Source organism: Euprymna scolopes, chromosome 22 (genome assembly GCF_053919585.1).
Source record: "Euprymna scolopes isolate OS-2025 chromosome 22, ASM5391958v1, whole genome shotgun sequence".
Lineage (NCBI taxonomy): Eukaryota > Metazoa > Mollusca > Cephalopoda > Sepiida > Sepiolidae > Euprymna > Euprymna scolopes.
Window position 1 is genome coordinate 3,457,559 of NC_136503.1, and position 21,416 is coordinate 3,478,974.

The 21,416-nt window shown below is 28.2% G+C and overlaps 1 protein-coding gene across 2 annotated transcripts in view; it reads left to right on the forward strand.

The window, feature by feature from the left end:
- LOC145243849 (sorting nexin-17-like) overlaps positions 1-21,416 on the forward strand; it is a 169,557-nt gene that overhangs the window by 91,115 nt on the left and 57,026 nt on the right. For both annotated transcript variants that reach the window (XM_080106879.1, XM_080106880.1), the window contains exons 8-9: positions 9,418-9,487; positions 20,507-20,599. In XM_080106879.1, coding sequence (XP_079963005.1) covers positions 9,418-9,487; positions 20,507-20,599 — 163 coding nt within the window. The remainder of the gene's footprint in view (positions 1-9,417; positions 9,488-20,506; positions 20,600-21,416) is intronic.

Here is a 21,416-nt window from a genome sequence, read left to right on the forward strand (position 1 = left end):
GGTTAATCTCACTTAGTGCTAAGATATCCGGGGTATTTGTTAGGAGAAATGCTTCAACATCAGCTAAATTAGTTCTAAGCCCACCGATATTTGTGAATGCAAGCCTCAAGGGAGGAGGCAAGTTTGATTTGTTTGACCCTAATCCTGGTTTAAGCTTATTTTTAGATTGTACTGTCGTCATATTTTTTTTAAAGAGTTTCAGTTTAGGTAAGGGGGAGCTGAACAAGAGGTTATGCAGAGCATCAGACATGCATCGCAAGTAGACCATCAGCTGACCTTTCTTCAACTAGGACTGTGGCCTCAGGAAAGCCCACCGGGGATGAGTGTAGGGTCCCTTTCCATGCACGACATGGCACTACAAACATCCCGATATTATACAACTGTTGATGGAGCAGCCGCTGCAAGCGCTACCAATGAGTTAGGGCGCCTGCACTACCAGTCGGAAACAGCAGCCAGTAACTGTCAATCCGGTACCCTCAACCCATCAGAGGAAGGTCAACCCAATCTAATTGCTCAGGCATATATATGGTACTCAAGCACTCTCAAGTGCCCAGTTTTAGGGGTGGGGTGTGTCTGGAGTGGGGAAACGGCGTTCATTGCCCTAGACAAGAAACAAGATCTACCACTGGGTGTTTCTGTCGAATCACTGTGATAGTGTCTCTGCGCCTGACTAATAGGCAAAGAAGGAGTATGGAAGCCGGGCGATAGACAAGATCTATTTACTCCTTAAGCAATTTAGGTTTGCAAATCAGTAATTTGTTTGAGTCACCAGCTCTAGGAAGGTTGTCATCCAAGACTGAAGAGGCCTCCCTCCCCTTTGATTTAGTTTCAGAGTTTTCCTTCTCCTAGACGGATGATCTGGAAAGATCTACTGGGTCCGTCAGCACTGAGAGGGTTTGCTCCGCGCCTGGGTTCTAATCCAGGTATTTCTGCGACCCCGCGTGTTTAGTTAGTGTTACAGAGTTAGTTTGTAGAGGTTATATATCTGCTGAATAGTTACACTCCTCAAAGTGAATTAGGGACATTGTTATTTCATTGTTACTGGATAAAGGGGGTGAGTAGAGCTCATGCAGTGTAAGCAACTATGATTGTAAGAAGGCTTGTTAGAAAGGAGATAATGTGGTTTGGGGCTTTCCCTTTATATATTTTTTTATTTTGATTCATGTTGACTTGGGTCTAGGATAACGTTAAAGTGTGAGTAGGTGTTAAGAATTGAACTACGAGTTGTGTCCAAACTATATTTTAGATGTCAGGAGGGTTTGAGATGCGAGTGCAATATAGTACGGGTAAAACAGTAAGTTTTGAGTCATGTGTAATTAGTTAAATAGATATATGGGCAGGTTTTTAGTAGATGCGAATAAAGTTGAAGTTGTAGGTATAAAGTGTGTTTCTGTTATTGAGGGAAGATAATTTCAGCTTTCAAGTAAGTCATGGACATTTAGCATAACAAGGAGTATCGGTTCAATTTCGTATTAATCGTTGCAAAGCTATCTAGGAGGAGACAGTTATGTAATGCAGTGCGCTTTGCTTCCGAGTACATTCTTTGGCTGTTAACTACCTAACTGAATAGGAATGAACTCTAATGCAGGTCTAAGAGGTAGAAATGTATAGATGTTTAGTGATGACTAAGCAGTTAGCATGTGAGGGTTAGGGGCTGGAAGTTAAAGATTCCACTACAAATGCTGTGCAATGTAAAAGTGGCGGCTTGGTGGGAAGGAGCAGATTGTTAGCGTTCAAGAGACAGGGGTTATTTACTTAAAAATAATAGATCTCCATTAGGATTTAGAGTTTCAGGTAAGGTTTAGTTTGAAAAAAAAAAAATTTTTTTTGTTTGTTTTTTGCGCATGCAGGTTAGACAGAGGTAGTCGTCTTGAAGGTAAAATGTATATTGGGATTTCGTAGCTAGCTGTTAGGTGTTTTTTTTCCAGTTACAAGAAGAACTAGTTCATGGCGATTCGTATTCTGTATTTATAGACGGACATTAAGGTCAGGCACAGAGCATAGCATCCACTCAGGAAAAATAGCCCTAGTATTACAGCTAAGATACCGCATATTTCAGTTACGAATATAGTGAAAGTTAAATGGGGGGGGGGGCACTTATTTTTTAAATTTTCTAATTTTTTATTTATATTTTTTTGCGCCTTACCATGGCAGTTAATATTAAGTATCGTACTTAAATAAAGTTCTTCTGTCATCTAAATAAGCTAATAGGGATTTCCCCTCCCCACTCCACTACTACCTCGATGTGACATGGTAAAAAAAAAGAAAAAAATTAGTCAGGAAATTGTTTTAAAATAAGTGAATTTAGAATGGTTAAGATGTGTCTAAGAGTTAAAAATAAAATTACATAGAATGATATGAGCGCACACAAAAAAAAGAGGGTTAGGTTTGGTTGGCTTTTTAAAAAAGTGAGCATAAAAATGTACTTAAACTTACATCTTCATGGATTGTTGGGCACCGTGCAAATGACGCTAAGGAATTCTACCCTTTCTATCCCAGGTCATTGGAGTGGGGGGGGGGGGCTGGTTCACTTTACATTTGAGGTCGTCCAGTAAAAGGTTTCCTCTTCTTTCTTAAGGAGAAGGAAAGAAACCAATATTCTGCTTATATATTTTAAATAGATTTTGAACGTCGTCACATTTAGATTTTACAACATTTACTTAGCCTGGCATGAATTAAATTAAAAACTGAGTAATGGCAATTAGGCTGAAAAGAAATATAGGAGCAATACTTAATCTGAAATCAATTTTGACCTTTTAATAAACCCCTCAGGCATTTAAATCTTTTAATACTTAAAAAAAGAAAATACATTATGACCTTTAAAAATTTATAAAGAATTTGGAAGTATTTAAGCTATCAAATAGTCATTTAAACTGATTTTCAAATTCTGAGCAAATCTTCATATATTAAAGGATTGAAAGTTGTTAAAGCTTAAAACATTACCTTAACAAAATTTGTTGGATGTCAATTTGGTGCAATGAAGAAGTTAATAACCATGCAATATCATAATAATTAAATTTAATCCTCAAAATTATGTTAAAATCAAAGCAAAAAATGCCTTGATTCAAAAGAGTAAATACTGAAAATAAAAAGGCTCCTGGTCAGATATGACTAATTGATAATGATTCAAATCTAGTGTCAAATATCTCTAGTGACAACCGTGAAATTAGTTGTTTTTTCTTTTTTTTTTTTCTAATTTTTTTTTAATAAATGTTATCTTTTTACAAATGGTAGATTATTTGCTGAACTAATGTTTGCGTTTAGATAAACGCTGTCATTAAACTTTTTTTGCAAAACATATTTGGAAATAAAGTTACAGACGTTTGCATTGAAACATTTTTACCTCCTTCACTTTTAAGGCATCATATCCAGTTTGACGACTTTTAGAAGTTGACTTCCAAATTAATTCATCTTTTGCCACGTCTTCAAATATGTGATATACATATATTGACTAGCGGTCGTAAAATATGTTTAAATATGATATTTTAATTTGTCTACATTTTGTAAATAAAAAAAAGTATTTGGGTGCCATCAGCTAGAATTGAAACCGAAAGCACAACTGTAGCATTCAAAGCTGGTGAAGTTACCACTGTATCAACGTGACACACATATGAATTGATTAAAAATAAAAAATTTTGTTTTTCAATTTTGACACCTTAAAAACTATTTTAAACAGCTCAAAACCCATAAAAGAATGATCTGTAAAAAATCCAATCATTTGAGACCCTTAGCGCTGTCTGTGACTTTTAGTTTCGGAAGAGATAGAGTTTGAAAATATGGAGACAGGCAGACAGACATATAGCCGTTTATATATTAGATGACATGAACATAAAACCAATATTTTTTTTTTTTCAAAAGTGCTCAATACAAAAGACTTTTATTTATTTTTTTTTTTACATAGTGGTCACCACTTATCAAGGCCCGGAAGCCACTCAGGGATAAGGGTTATTGCAAGTACAGTACGTTAGTGTGGAGATTTTATGAAGTGTTTACTTAAGGGGGCGATTCATTAGGAATTTGTTAACATTGGACTTGAACACATCCAAGTTGTAGTCAGGTGGGAAGCAGGCAGACGGAACAGAGTTCCACAGGCGTGCGGATCTAAGAAAGAAGCTTTGTTCATGGAATCCACGTTTTGATTTAGGCACAGATAAAGAGTGGGGAAAATTTTTCACAGTGGATTCAGCTAGACGGGTGTTTTTCGTGAAAGATTGGCAAAGGGGGACCAGAGATTGGAGTTCAGACGAGCACCTGCCATGGAAATAACGATAAAACAAGGATAGGCTCGCAACGTCTCTTCTGTGGGAGAGAGGTTGCAAGGTAAAGAAAAGGGCATCCCCCACTAAGCCACGGAGTCTATTTTGTACTCTGTCAAGGCAGGATAGGCTGTTTTTAGCACCTCCTGCCCAAATATGGCAGCAGTATTCCATCCTTGGACGTACTTGGCTTTTATATAGATAGAGAATTGCATCAGTAGTGAGATATCTTTTGGAGCGGTAGAAGGATCCCACCATCTTTCCAGCGACCTTGGCAACAGACTTGATGTACGTGTTCCATTTCAGATCAGGAGTAAAGGACAAACCCAGAAGCTTGTCAAAACACGGGGCTTCTCCTAGACGAGAGCCATCCATTTTAATTGATGCCAGATGGGGATCAGAGCGTTTATGATGTAAAGATAGGAGTTTGGTTTTAGATGCATTAAAGGTAACCAGCCACATCTTCCCCCACTGAACCACGCGCTCGAGATCAGAGGAGAATCAGAGAGAACTTTGCCATTTACAGCCTTTGATGTGTTGCCATAGATGGTCGTGTCATCAGTATAGATGTCAACAAATGATTTAAGTATGTGTTTAGGGAGGTCATTGATGTAGATCAGGAAGAGAGTTGGGCCCAAGATTGACCCTTGAGGGACTCCAGCATTAATACTGCAGGCCTCTGATTTTTGTCCATCGACCACTACTCATGAGCCTATCGGAGAGAAATGATTTAATGATTGAGAAAACATTTCCAGTTATACCGTAGCTGGAAATCTTGTGAAGTAGGCCCTTATGCCATACCTTGTTGAAGGCCTTTGATATGTCAAGAGCAATTGCCCTAGAAAGGAAGCCTTTGTCAAGAGATTCACTAATCCTGTGAGATATAGCCGTTAGCACATCTGCGGTAGATCTTGCAGAATGGAAACCATATTGTGTGTCACTAAGAAGATTGTTTCTGCTGAGGTGGTTTACTATTTCTCTATGTAATATGGATTCCAGCAACTTACTCATAACACACAGGAGGCTTATTGGTCTGTACTGAGAGGGAGATGACTTATTTATAAGATTATAATTATGTATATCTGTGTAAGGTTTGGAGGGAAGAGAACCCCGATGGTCTTCGATTATGAAGAAAATGTCGAAATAAGAGCATAATATTTAAAAAAAAAAAAAAAAAAAAAAAAAAAAAAAATATATGACGATAGCAATGTTTTTCTGATCTTTAACACAAATAGTGTTAAGAATATCAGAACAAACATTGGTATTATTATTATTATTATTTTGATTTATGGTTGCCTATGTTGAACTGTCTTCAACCTCTGTTTATATCTGTTTCCCTTTTGTGTTGGATTTGAAACCAATAGTACCAATGTTTTTTAATGTAATGTAACACACACACATGCACACGTGTTTGCGTGTTTTCTACTGCTGCAGTCTAATACAATGTAACTTCAATTATTATCTTTTCTTATGAATTGCTCCTTTTAATCAGGTACAGCTTCATCTATTCAGACAGGTTTAGCCCTTTCTCTCGGAAAAAAAAAATTATTTTTTCAAATTAACTTATATTAGAAACAGATCTGTTTACGCAAACAACATTTAGGAATGAATTAAGTTTTTCAATTGAAGTTTGAATTTAGTTTTTATTTTATCTTAACACATTACTTAATCGATGATCACGTGACAGGTTTTTTCAGCCATGTTGTTTGCTTCTGTATCAAACTGCAGCAGCACAAAACAACGGTCACTCATTTCATGTTGGGATGCTTTCAGAACGTAATTTTCTAAAGTTTTTGTTATCTTTCCCTTTCACCAACTGATCTCTCATTATCCAATATTAGATTTGCAGTCTTTATTAAAAACTTCATGCATAAATAATAATCACCAAACATCTACGCCATTGGATTACATATTAAGTTTGGATTAAATTGTTTGCATCTCGAGGAGCTGAGTTTGCAAAGCCAGTTCAAAAAAAAAAGAAATCTAAAATTAACCTCTTGTTGTTGATTGCTATTTCTCTCTCTCCAGCTATGGTTAAATAGTATTACTATCTGTTGATGCATGTTTCCAATCGATTTCTTTTTATCACTGTTGATTGTTAAGATTGTTAACCCTTATCCTTGAGTGACTCCCAGGCCTTGATAAGTGACTCCTTTGTAAAAAAAAAAAAAAAAAAAAAAAAAAAAAGAATAATAATAAACATCTAATATTTGTATGGTTGTATGTCCAGTTAAGAATAAATAAAAAAAAAACCCAGAAAACAAAATAAGCTCCTCCCTCCACAAAATTAGTATTGTCATGACCAGTCTTGCCCTAGATATATAATATCTAACATTGACAAATTCTGCTAGAGGGTGGGCTATTTTGGATTTTTTAATAAAATTATGCACTAATTTTCAAAAAGGTATTTATGTAGTAATTTTGAAAAACTTCTGAGTTATTGATTGAAATATTCCGGAAATGACGTCATTTTTCTTCAAATGGGGGTTGGGAAAGAAAGAGACTTGGCAAAATTTGATTTAGAAGTATTCTAAATGTCTCCTTAATATCTAATAAAACAAATATATGTGAACAAAAATGATATATTTTATTCAGTATTTTATGGCTTTGGACAATGTCATACAACCCTGCTAGTATAGAATAAAATAAAATAAAGTTTCCCACATGTCCGAATTCTGTAGACCAAAATTCCGTTGAGTATATAGGTTGAGAAGTGTCCTCACAAACACTCTTGCTTTTATAGATATATAGATTTTATTTTGCACGATTAAAATGGATAGAATACAGTTTTCGTTTATAATGTTAGCAAACTACCATTTCTGTTACAAAGATTTATGTTCAAAATAATTGACATTTTCTGAACAAACCGCAATTCTAATTCATTAAGATACAGAAATCATTATTTTCAAATTTGTTGAAAAATTTGAAAATAATGATTTCTTATGCAAGAATTTATTTCAAAAGAATAACATTATCCAAATACCGTCCTTATCTGCAAGCTTTGATCAAAGTATGAATCCTTTAGATTTGAACTGAAAAGTTTTTTATATGCTTCTTCAATTTCATTGAAAACCTGAGCTCCAATCTAATTATATCCGATGGTAAGGCCTCAGCTTGTGGGCTTTGGGGAGTGTGGAGCCACCCCTTAATTGCCCCTAGGTTCATCCTGACCCAGAGTAGTAGTACCTGTTAGGATCCCAACTATGGGTTAAATAGAAACAGATTTAAAAAAAAACAAATATATTCTATTAAAAAAATTTTCTTCAAAATCACTAAATTCGGCATTAAATAACCTAAAAGGGTTGATATGCCGTAAAAAAACCAACCAACCAATCTATGTGCCAAACTTTCACAAGAATAAAACAAAACAACACCAGACTAGCTACAACCGCTATATAGGATTTCCCTCACTCTCTAACTGTGCCTAAATCTAAACACAGATTCCATGAACAAAGCTTCTTTTTCCAGAACTGCCCATCTGTGAAACACTGTTCCTTTGGCTTGCTTCGCAGTTGAATACAACATGGTAGCCTTCAAATCCAATGTAAACAAGTTCTTGTTGAGCCATCCCCATTTATAATCAAACTCTTCCCAAATTACACCATTACTGATTACTACACTATCACCTTACATTCATTAACATTCTGCCCTCGAGTGGCTTTTGGACCTTGGTAAGTGGTGACTCCCAAGTAGAAAAAAAAATCTGCGATCTTTCATGCAAAGCTATATACTGGCAGAAAGACTAACAACTAGACTGAAGAAAGTTCTGCTGCATCCACCTTATTCTCCAGCCATTGCTCCATCTGACTAGACTCTATTCTGATCAATTCAGCATATAATGAAGAGTCATTTATTGAAGTTTTTCAATGATGGTGGAAAAGCCTGTTAAGAATTCAAATTTTTGTCCTTTGCACTCACCTTAGTCTTTTCGGGTGTCATTGCTGTTGAAGAAGTAAAAATAAAACTTATTTATTTGATGCTCAGAAACAAATGAATCATTTTTAAAGTTTGAATTTTTGAGATGAGGGTTGATTATATTACTTGTATTGATCGGACTATTGTTCTCATTGTGTTATTTGTGTAATGTTTCGGACGGATTGTCCTTCGACTATCCTCAGGCATGTTGGTTGTTGCTTAGAAAAGAAAAGAGAAAAATTACTGGCTCCGTAGATATTTTTGTATTCTGTGAGTTAGTCTCTATTTTATGGCTATGGTTTCATATTTGTGAAAAATTGGTTGACAAAGGGGAGACACTTCTAATAAAGATCGATGAAGGATTTCATCACCAAAATTTTAAGCGTGCACAATATTTGTTTTTCCCACAATTAGAGACTCCTGAATGCTATTAATTTCTAAGCTTGGTCTGCTTAGTAACTTTAAAAAAATTTTTTTATAGCATATGTGCTGTCTCCTTGAGTTGCCTGACTCTCCACCTTGCATCCCTGTCAATTATTTTGACCTTGTTCTACAAAGGAAAAATGTTTCTTTTTATTTCCATATGTGATCAGCTCGTTCTGACTTTTTGATCCTTACCTTTTTCTATCCTTACCTTTGACTGGTCTTTTTATCCTTACCTTTGACTGGTCTTGGATCTTTTTATTGTGAAAAAATGTTTAGTTTGTTAACGGATCAATTTACAAAAGCGATTTGGGAACAAATACAGTTTGTGAAATTAGTCTTGACTGAACTTTGCATCTGTGTCTCTATTTGTCAAAAAATAAAACGCATTCACAAAATGTGAAGTTATCCTTTCACATTCTCTCAGTTGTTAATAAGCTTATGTTCATTTATGGAAGAAGAAAAAATGTGGCGGGTGTCTTTTTATTTATTTTTTCTTATATAATTCCTCCCTTCCGTGATTCGTTTATATTTAATATTTTTTTATATAATAAATGAATCAAGGAAGGGAAGAATCATGGGAAGGAGGAGCAAAGACATAAAATCTTAGACAGAAGTACAGGAATCCATTTTGGCAAACATAATGATAGAAACAGCTGACAGAAAAGGACATAAAAAATCCCAAGAAACATGATTAGAACCCCCCCCCTCACCTTCTATACATTGATGCATCCTTATTTGATTTTCATTTTTGCTTGCATTTCATTGTTTGTCTCAATATTCTTTTTTTAGTTCTTAATAATCTCTTTTTGTTTGTTTTTAGTTATTGGGATTCTTCCTATGACGATGATTTGTTAAATAGCCGAGTGACAATGAACTTGTTATATGTACAGGTAAGTAAACTCTTAGACCTACTAATTATTAAAATGACTAAATTGTATTTCTTTTTTTTTTTTTTTTAAATACATATTCAAACTTCAAACAAACACTTTGATATTGGGGGCTACTATCAGGGACATAAGCTGCAGGGATACTATGTAGGGAGTTGAGCAGCAAGATGTCTATTCACATTACACATAAACTTTTGCATGTCAGTACAGTTGGAAAAGCAGGAACATGGAAAGGAATTCCAAAGTGTAGCAGTTCTGGGGGAAGAAACTATAAGAGTAGAAGGCTTTCTTACATCTAGCGATCCCTACTGTGGAGGGGTGGGACTTTGCTGCTTGTAGAATTTGTCAGTTCAGGACCTATTAGATTGGTGACTCTTTTGAATTCTGCCCAGGAGTGAGACTAGTAGTAGAAATGTTTATTTTTTGCAAAAAGAGTTTATTTGCAAATATGAGTAGACATTTTTTTTTATAATTATAAAAAGAGTTCACTTTATTTGCAAATATTATGAGTAGACATTTTTTTTTTTATAATTATAAAAAGATTCCACTTAATTTGCAAATATTATGAGTAGACATTTTTCTTTATAATTATAAAAAGAGTTCACTTTATTTGCAAATATTATGAGTAGACATTTTTTTTTATAATTATAAAAAGAGTTCACTTTATTTGCAAATATTATGAGTAGACATTTTTTTTTATAATTATAAAAAAAGTTCACTTTATTTGCAAATATTATGAGTAGAGATTTTTTTTTATAATTATAAAAAGAGTTCACTTTATTTGCAAATATTATGAGTAGACATTTTTTTTTATAATTATAAAAAAAGTTCACTTTATTTGCAAATATTATGAGTAGACATTTTTTTTATAATTATAAAAAGAGTTCACTTTATTTGCAAATATTATGAGTAGAGATTTTTTTTTATAATTATAAAAAGAGTTCACTTTATTTTATTATATTATGAGTAGACATTTTTTTTTATAATTATAAAAAGAGTTCACTTTATTTGCAAATATTATGAGTAGACATTTTTCTTTATAATTATAAAAAGAGTTCACTTTATTTGCAAATATTATGAGTAGACATTTTTCTTTATAATTATAAAAAGAGTTCACTTTATTTGCAAATATTATGAGTAGACATTTTTCTTTATAATTATAAAAAGAGTTCACTTTATTTGCAAATATTATGAGTAGACATTTTTTTTTATAATTATAAAAAGAGTTCACTTTATTTGCAAATATTATGAGTAGACATTTTTCTTTATAATTATAAAAAGAGTTCACTTTATTTGCAAATATTATGAGTAGACATTTTTTTTTATAATTATAAAAAGAGTTCACTTTATTTGCAAATATTATGAGTAGACATTTTTCTTTATAATTATAAAAAGAGTTCACTTTATTTGCAAATATTATGAGTAGACATTTTTTTTTATAATTATAAAAAGAGTTCACTTTATTTGCAAATATTATGAGTAGACATTTTTCTTTATAATTATAAAAAGAGTTCACTTTATTTGCAAATATTATGAGTAGACATTTTTTTTTATAATTATAAAAAGAGTTCACTTTATTTGCAAATATTATGAGTAGACATTTTTTTTTATAATTATAAAAAGAGTTCACTTTATTTGCAAATATTATGAGTAGACATTTTTTTTTATAATTATAAAAAGAGTTCACTTTATTTGCAAATATTATGAGTAGACATTTTTTTTTATAATTATAAAAAGAGTTCACTTTATTTGCAAATATTATGAGTAGACATTTTTTTTTATAATTATAAAAAGAGTTCACTTTATTTGCAAATATTATGAGTAGACATTTTTTTTTATAATTATAAAAAGAGTTCACTTTATTTGCAAATATTATGAGTAGACATTTTTTTTATAATTATAAAAAGAGTTCACTTTATTTGCAAATATTATGAGTAGACATTTTTTTTTATAATTATAAAAAGAGTTCACTTTATTTGCAAATATTATGAGTAGACATTTTTTTTTATAATTATAAAAAGAGTTCACTTTATTTGCAAATATTATGAGTAGACATTTTTTTTTATAATTATAAAAAGAGTTCACTTTATTTGCAAATATTATCAGTAGACATTTTTTTTTATAATTGTAAAAAGAGTTCACTTTATTTGCAAATATTATGAGTAGACATTTTTTTTTATAATTATAAAAAGAGTTCACTTTATTTGCAAATATTATGAGTAGACATTTTTCTTTATAATTATAAAAAGAGTTCACTTTATTTGCAAATATTATGAGTAGACATTTTTTTTTATAATTATAAAAAGAGTTCACTTTATTTGCAAATATTATGAGTAGACATTTTTTTTTATAATTATAAAAAGAGTTCACTTTATTTGCAAATATTATGAGTAGACATTTTTTTTTATAATTATAAAAAGAGTTCACTTTATTTGCAAATATTATGAGTAGACATTTTTTTTATAATTATAAAAAGAGTTCACTTTATTTTATTATATTATGAGTAGACATTTTTTTTATAATTATAAAAAGAGTTCACTTTATTTGCAAATATTATGAGTAGACATTTTTTTTTATAATTATAAAAAGAGTTCACTTTATTTGCAAATATTATGAGTAGACATTTTTCTTTATAATTATAAAAAGAGTTCACTTTATTTGCAAATATTATGAGTAGACATTTTTTTTTATAATTATAAAAAGAGTTCACTTTATTTGCAAATATTATGAGTAGACATTTTTCTTTATAATTATAAAAAGAGTTCACTTTATTTGCAAATATTATGAGTAGACATTTTTTTTTATAATTATAAAAAGAGTTCACTTTATTTGCAAATATTATGAGTAGACATTTTTTTTTATAATTATAAAAAGAGTTCACTTTATTTGCAAATATTATGAGTAGACATTTTTTTTTATAATTGTAAAAAGAGTTCACTTTATTTGCAAATATTATGAGTAGACATTTTTCTTTATAATTATAAAAAGAGTTCACTTTATTTGCAAATATTATGAGTAGACATTTTTTTTTATAATTATAAAAAGAGTTCACTTTATTTGCAAATATTATGAGTAGACATTTTTTTTTATAATTATAAAAAGAGTTCACTTTATTTGCAAATATTATGAGTAGACATTTTTTTTTATAATTATAAAAAGAGTTCACTTTATTTGCAAATATTATGAGTAGACATTTTTTTTTATAATTATAAAAAGAGTTCACTTTATTTGCAAATATTATGAGTAGAGATTTTTTTTTATAATTATAAAAAGAGTTCACTTTATTTGCAAATATTATGAGTAGAGATTTTTTTTTATAATTATAAAAAGAGTTCACTTTATTTGCAAATATTATGAGTAGACATTTTTTTTTATAATTATAAAAAGAGTTCACTTTATTTGCAAATATTATGAGTAGAGATTTTTCTTTATAATTATAAAAAGAGTTCACTTTATTTGCAAATATTATGAGTAGACATTTTTTTTTATAATTATAAAAAGAGTTCACTTTATTTGCAAATATTATGAGTAGACATTTTTCTTTATAATTATAAAAAGAGTTCACTTTATTTGCAAATATTATGAGTAGACATTTTTTTTTATAATTATAAAAAGAGTTCACTTTATTTGCAAATATTATGAGTAGACATTTTTTTTTATAATTATCAAAAGAGTTCACTTTATTTTATTATATTATGAGTAGACATTTTTTTTTATAATTATAAAAAGAGTTCACTTTATTTTATTATATTATGAGTAGACATTTTTTTTTATAATTATAAAAAGAGTTCACTTTATTTGCAAATATTATGAGTAGACATTTTTTTTTATAATTATAAAAAGAGTTCACTTTATTTGCAAATATTATGAGTAGACATTTTTTTTATAATTATAAAAAGAGTTCACTTTATTTGCAAATATTATGAGTAGACATTTTTTTTTATAATTATAAAAAGAGTTCACTTTATTTGCAAATATTATGAGTAGACATTTTTTTTTATAATTATAAAAAGAGTTCACTTTATTTGCAAATATTATGAGTAGACATTTTTTTTATAATTATAAAAAGAGTTCACTTTATTTGCAAATATTATGAGTAGACATTTTTTTTTATAATTATAAAAAGAGTTCACTTTATTTGCAAATATTATGAGTAGACATTTTTTTTTATAATTATAAAAAGAGTTCACTTTATTTGCAAATATTATGAGTAGACATTTTTTTTTATAATTATAAAAAGAGTTCACTTTATTTGCAAATATTATCAGTAGACATTTTTTTTTATAATTGTAAAAAGAGTTCACTTTATTTGCAAATATTATGAGTAGACATTTTTTTTTATAATTATAAAAAGAGTTCACTTTATTTGCAAATATTATGAGTAGACATTTTTCTTTATAATTATAAAAAGAGTTCACTTTATTTGCAAATATTATGAGTAGACATTTTTTTTTATAATTATAAAAAGAGTTCACTTTATTTGCAAATATTATGAGTAGACATTTTTTTTTATAATTATAAAAAGAGTTCACTTTATTTGCAAATATTATGAGTAGACATTTTTTTTTATAATTATAAAAAGAGTTCACTTTATTTGCAAATATTATGAGTAGACATTTTTTTTATAATTATAAAAAGAGTTCACTTTATTTTATTATATTATGAGTAGACATTTTTTTTTATAATTATAAAAAGAGTTCACTTTATTTGCAAATATTATGAGTAGACATTTTTCTTTATAATTATAAAAAGAGTTCACTTTATTTGCAAATATTATGAGTAGACATTTTTTTTTATAATTATAAAAAGAGTTCACTTTATTTGCAAATATTATGAGTAGAGATTTTTTTTTTTAATTATAAAAAGAGTTCACTTTATTTGCAAATATTATGAGTAGACATTTTTTTTTATAATTATAAAAAGAGTTCACTTTATTTGCAAATATTATGAGTAGACATTTTTTTTTATAATTATAAAAAGAGTTCACTTTATTTGCAAATATTATGAGTAGACATTTTTCTTTATAATTATAAAAAGAGTTCACTTTATTTGCAAATATTATGAGTAGACATTTTTTTTTATAATTATAAAAAGAGTTCACTTTATTTGCAAATATTATGAGTAGACATTTTTTTTTATAATTATAAAAAGAGTTCACTTTATTTGCAAATATTATGAGTAGACATTTTTTTTTATAATTGTAAAAAGAGTTCACTTTATTTGCAAATATTATGAGTAGACATTTTTCTTTATAATTATAAAAAGAGTTCACTTTATTTGCAAATATTATGAGTAGACATTTTTTTTTATAATTATAAAAAGAGTTCACTTTATTTGCAAATATTATGAGTAGACATTTTTTTTTATAATTATAAAAAGAGTTCACTTTATTTTATTATATTATGAGTAGACATTTTTTTTTATAATTATAAAAAGAGTTCACTTTATTTGCAAATATTATGAGTAGACATTTTTTTTTATAATTGTAAAAAGAGTTCACTTTATTTGCAAATATTATGAGTAGACATTTTTCTTTATAATTATAAAAAGAGTTCACTTTATTTGCAAATATTATGAGTAGACATTTTTTTTTATAATTATAAAAAGAGTTCACTTTATTTGCAAATATTATGAGTAGACATTTTTTTTTATAATTATAAAAAGAGTTCACTTTATTTGCAAATATTATGAGTAGAGATTTTTTTTTATAATTATAAAAAGAGTTCACTTTATTTGCAAATATTATGAGTAGACATTTTTTTTTATAATTATAAAAAGAGTTCACTTTATTTGCAAATATTATGAGTAGAGATTTTTTTTTATAATTATAAAAAGAGTTCACTTTATTTGCAAATATTATGAGTAGACATTTTTTTTTATAATTATAAAAAGAGTTCACTTTATTTGCAAATATTATGAGTAGAGATTTTTCTTTATAATTATAAAAAGAGTTCACTTTATTTGCAAATATTATGAGTAGACATTTTTTTTTATAATTATAAAAAGAGTTCACTTTATTTTATTATATTATGAGTAGACATTTTTTTTTATAATTATAAAAAGAGTTCACTTTATTTGCAAATATTATGAGTAGACATTTTTTTTTATAATTATAAAAAGAGTTCACTTTATTTGCAAATATTATGAGTAGACATTTTTTTTTATAATTATAAAAAGAGTTCACTTTATTTTATTATATTATGAGTAGACATTTTTTTTTATAATTATAAAAAGAGTTCACTTTATTTGCAAATATTATGAGTAGACATTTTTTTTTATAATTATAAAAAGAGTTCACTTTATTTGCAAATATTATGAGTAGACATTTTTTTTTATAATTATAAAAAGAGTTCACTTTATTTGCAAATATTATGAATAGACATCTTTCTTTATAATTATAAAAAGAGTTCACTTTATTTGCAAATATTATGAGTAGACATTTTTTTTTATAATTATAAAAAGAGTTCACTTTATTTGCAAATATTATGAGTAGACATTTTGTTTTATAATTATAAAAAGAGTTCACTTTATTTGCAAATATTATGAGTAGAGATTTTTTTTTATAATTATAAAAAGAGTTCACTTTATTTGCAAATATTATGAGTAGACATTTTTTTTTATAATTATAAAAAGAGTTCACTTTATTTGCAAATATTATGAGTAGACATTTTTTTTTATAATTATAAAGAGTTCACTTTATTTGCAAATATTATGAGTAGACATTTTTTTTTATAATTATAAAAAGAGTTCACTTTATTTTATTATATTATGAGTAGACATTTTTTTTTATAATTATAAAAAGAGTTCACTTTATTTGCAAATATTATGAGTAGACATTTTTTTTTATAATTGTAAAAAGAGTTCACTTTATTTGCAAATATTATGAGTAGACATTTTTCTTTATAATTATAAAAAGAGTTCACTTTATTTGCAAATATTATGAGTAGACATTTTTTTTATAATTATAAAAAGAGTTCACTTTATTTGCAAATATTATGAGTAGACATTTTTTTTTATAATTATAAAAAGAGTTCACTTTATTTTATTATATTATGAGTAGACATTTTTCTTTATAATTATAAAAAGAGTTCACTTTATTTTATTATATTATGAGTAGACATTTTTTTTTATAATTATAAAAAGAGTTCACTTTATTTGCAAATATTATGAGTAGACATTTTTTTTTATAATTATAAAAAGAGTTCACTTTATTTGCAAATATTATGAGTAGACATTTTTTTTTATAATTGTAAAAAGAGTTCACTTTATTTGCAAATATTATGAGTAGAGATTTTTCTTTATAATTATAAAAAGATTTCACTTTATTTGCAAATATTATGAGTAGACATTTTTCTTTATAATTATAAAAAGAGTTCACTTTATTTGCAAATATTATGAGTAGACATTTTTCTTTATAATTATAAAAAGAGTTCACTTTATTTGCAAATATTATGAGTAGACATTTTTTTTTATAATTGTAAAAAGAGTTCACTTTATTTGCAAATATTATGAGTAGAGATTTTTCTTTATAATTATAAAAAGAGTTCACTTTATTTGCAAATATTATGAGTAGACATTTTTTTTTATAATTATAAAAAGAGTTCACTTTATTTGCAAATATTATGAGTAGACATTTTTCTTTATAATTATAAAAAGAGTTCACTTTATTTGCAAATATTATGAGTAGAGATTTTTTTTTATAATTATAAAAAGAGTTCACTTTATTTGCAAATATTATGAGTAGACATTTTTTTTTATAATTATAAAAAGAGTTCACTTTATTTGCAAATATTATGAGTAGACATTTTTTTTTATAATTATAAAAAGAGTTCACTTTATTTGCAAATATTATGAGTAGACATTTTTCTTTATAATTATAAAAAGAGTTCACTTTATTTGCAAATATTATGAGTAGAGATTTTTTTTTATAATTATAAAAAGAGTTCACTTTATTTGCAAATATTATGAGTAGACATTTTTTTTTATAATTATAAAAAGAGTTCACTTTATTTGCAAATATTATGAGTAGACATTTTTTTTTATAATTATAAAAAGAGTTCACTTTATTTGCAAATATTATGAGTAGACATTTTTCTTTATAATTATAAAAAGAGTTCACTTTATTTGCAAATATTATGAGTAGAGATTTTTTTTTATAATTATAAAAAGAGTTCACTTTATTTGCAAATATTATGAGTAGACATTTTTTTTTATAATTGTAAAAAGAGTTCACTTTATTTGCAAATATTATGAGTAGACATTTTTCTTTATAATTATAAAAAGAGTTCACTTTATTTGCAAATATTATGAGTAGACATTTTTTTTTATAATTATAAAAAGAGTTCACTTTATTTTATTATATTATGAGTAGACATTTTTTTTTATAATTATAAAAAGAGTTCACTTTATTTTATTATATTATGAGTAGACATTTTTTTTTATAATTATAAAAAGAGTTCACTTTATTTGCAAATATTATGAGTAGACATTTTTTTTTATAATTGTAAAAAGAGTTTACTTTATTTGCAAATATTATGAGTAGACATTTTTCTTTATAATTATAAAAAGAGTTCACTTTATTTGAAAATATTATGAGTAGACATTTTTTTTTATAATTATAAAAAGAGTTCACTTTATTTGCAAATATTATGAGTAGACATTTTTTTTTATAATTATAAAAAGAGTTCACTTTATTTGCAAATATTATGAGTAGAGATTTTTTTTTATAATTATAAAAAGAGTTCACTTTATTTGCAAATATTATGAGTAGACATTTTTTTTTATAATTATAAAAAGAGTTCACTTTATTTGCAAATATTATGAGTAGATATTTTTTTTTAGATTTGTAAAAAGAGTTCACTTTATTTTCAAATATTATGAGTAGACATTTTTTTTTATAATTATAAAAAGAGTTCACTTTATTTGCAAATATTATGAGTAGACATTTTTTTTTATAATTATAAAAAGAGTTCACTTTATTTGCAAATATTATGAGTAGACATTTTTTTTTATAATTATAAAATTTAACATTTTATGAAATAATGAAACTTTTGTTTATAATTACAATTATTCTCGTATGAGAGAAAAGATGTTTCAACCAAAGACTTTATAGGTTTTTTTGCCTGATGTCATTAAAAGTAGCTTATGTATGTGTATACAGCATAACGTTGACACACCGGTTCTCACCAGATCTCCGAAGTTAAGCAACGTTTTTTTCTTGTTTTTTTTTACACAGTGATCACCACTTATCAAGGCCCGGAAGCCTCTCAGAGATAAGGGTTATTGCAAGTACATTATGTTAGTGTGGAGATTTGATGAAGTGTTTACTTAAGGGGGCGGTTCATTAGGAATTTGTTAACGTTGGACTTGAAGACATCCAAGTTGTAGTCCGGTGGGGAGCAGGCAAACGGAACAGAGTTCCACAGGCGTGCAGTTCTAAGAAAGAAGCCTTGTTCATGGAATTCGCGTTTTGATTTAGGCAAAGATATAGAGTGGGGGAAATTTTTCACAGTGGATTCAGCTAGACTGGTGTTTTTCATGAAGTATTGGTGAGGGGGGGGACCAGAGATTGGAGTTCAGACGAGCCTATTTAGTACCAGATGGGTGACCATTTGGGAATACTAGGCATTATATGTGCTCTCTGCTTATCTCAGCATTGTTTCCAGACGTCCTGAACCTCCACTTGCCACTGGTATTTTACAACGCCAACTCAGGAGAGGTGTAGCTTGAATGATGGTTGCCTCAATGCTGTTCGTTTTAGTCCTGTCCAGTACTTCCAAGTTAGTGGTTTAGCTCTCCCTGGTGATATGCAAAATTTACCTCAACTTGTGTTGCTGGAAGCATTCCAGGTTTTTGTATTATTTTTGTACAATGTCCATGTTTCACAATGTCCGTGTTTCACAAGCATAAAGAAGAGTGAAGAATACTACTGCTTTGAAAACCATGATTTTAGTGGCCAATTTCAGTGCGTGGTTGTTAAATACGTTGCTGTTGAGGTGACTAAAGGCGGAGTGGGCTGCCCTGATCTTGTTTTCCATATCTTTTGTACATGTGGGAGTAAATGTTATGATGCTCCCTAGGCAAGGAAACTGGTCAACTTCCTCTAGTGATTGGCCACTAGTAATAGTGTTGGTATTAGGTAGCAGGAGTCCAGGTGTGTGTTGGACTAGTATTTTTTTTTTTTTTTTTTTTCATCAATTGTTTTGTGAAAGTGGCTATTTTGGAATATTTTTGAATGACGTAATGTTTGAAATTGTTTGAATGGTTACAAAACAAATCTGAAAATACACAAAATGATGCTCTCATTTTTTATTTTTATTGTCTTGATTTTACGAAAATATTATTTGAATGCTCGATTATAAAAACTGATAATCATGAAGCTTAATAATTGAATCATTTTATTTTGACTTAAATTTTATTGGTATATGAACAATTTACCGAATTTAATGGATTAAAATTTTGGATTAAAATTTTTTAATAAGGTGTATGTATGTGTGTATCTATATATATATTTAATGGATTAAAATTTTGGATTAAAATTTTTTAATAAGGTGTATATATATATATATATATATATAGAGAGAGAGAGGTGTATCTCTATATAACGATACATATAAATATATGCATAGGATTCACTTCTAAACTAATTAACTGATCACCATGAATTTGAAACATAACTGCTAGACATAAGGGGTTAAATGGAGGCTATATTTAGTTTTCATCAAAAAGTCATAAAGGGGATGAAACCTTTGGTGTAAATTAAGAAACACCAGATTTTGGGGGGAATTTTTGTGGCCATGTTTTTGACTTGAGTGTCTAATTTTTGTAATGGAAACTGTCTGCTAAGTTAGAATGCCATGCTTGTTAACGAGAAGCCATTATCTGTGTGTCTTTATATTTCAAGAATAAGGAATATAATTATATTGTGATCACCTCATCTTGTGTGTACGAATACTTCAGCTAGTTGCTATTTTCAGCTGATGTCTTCAGCTACTCCTGAAATCTCAAACTATTTTTTAACAGGCATTGAATGATGTCGAACGGCAATGGGTACTCGCCACCAAAGATCAGTTTATTCAACTTACAGCTTTACAACAGAAAGGATCGAAAAGAGACGTAAGTTCAAATAAAATTTGTTTTTAAAAATTCTTTTCTTCTCCTCATTGTAATCCTCTACATTTATTATCTTTAACGCAATAATCCTATAAAAATTAATCCACGCACATATGCCCTTTACACTAGGGGGGAATAGTAGTTTGCAAATAGCACAATGGTTAGCAATATGGGCTATAGAATTTCAATTTTCACACAAAGTTAATTTAGTTTTTAACATTCATTTGCACACAAATCATTTGGTGCTCATTCAGATTGGCACTTATGGCAGCATTTAAAATTATATGCTAAGACGGAAATGTATTCAAAATTAATGAAAATACAGAAATGCATTTAAAATTAAAGAAAAATTAGAAATTTAAAATTTGAAGAAAATGCAGAAATGTATTTAAAATTTGAAGAAAATACAGAAAATATCATGAGGTTGTTTGGTCAGCAATCGAGAAGGCTAACATGCTTGCCAGTCAGTTTGCCTCCAACTCCACAATGGACCCTGTTAACCACCCCTTTCCTGACTTTCCGTTGCAGACAGACGCCACACTAGACAATCTGAAAATCACCCTTGCTCAGGTGCATGCTATTATAAGAAATCTTGACACTGCATAAGCATGTGGACCTGTGCTATTAAAAAAGTGCTCCACTGAAGTAGCTCCAGTTCTATCAAAACTTTACAACAAATGCCTTAATGAATCTTGCTTTCCTGCCTGCTGGAAAACTGCTTTTGTGGTACTAGTTTTCAAGAATTCTGGCGAAAGAACTGGCCCAGTAAATTAACACCCCATTAGCCTCCTTCCACTTTTCGCCAAAATATTTGAGACCA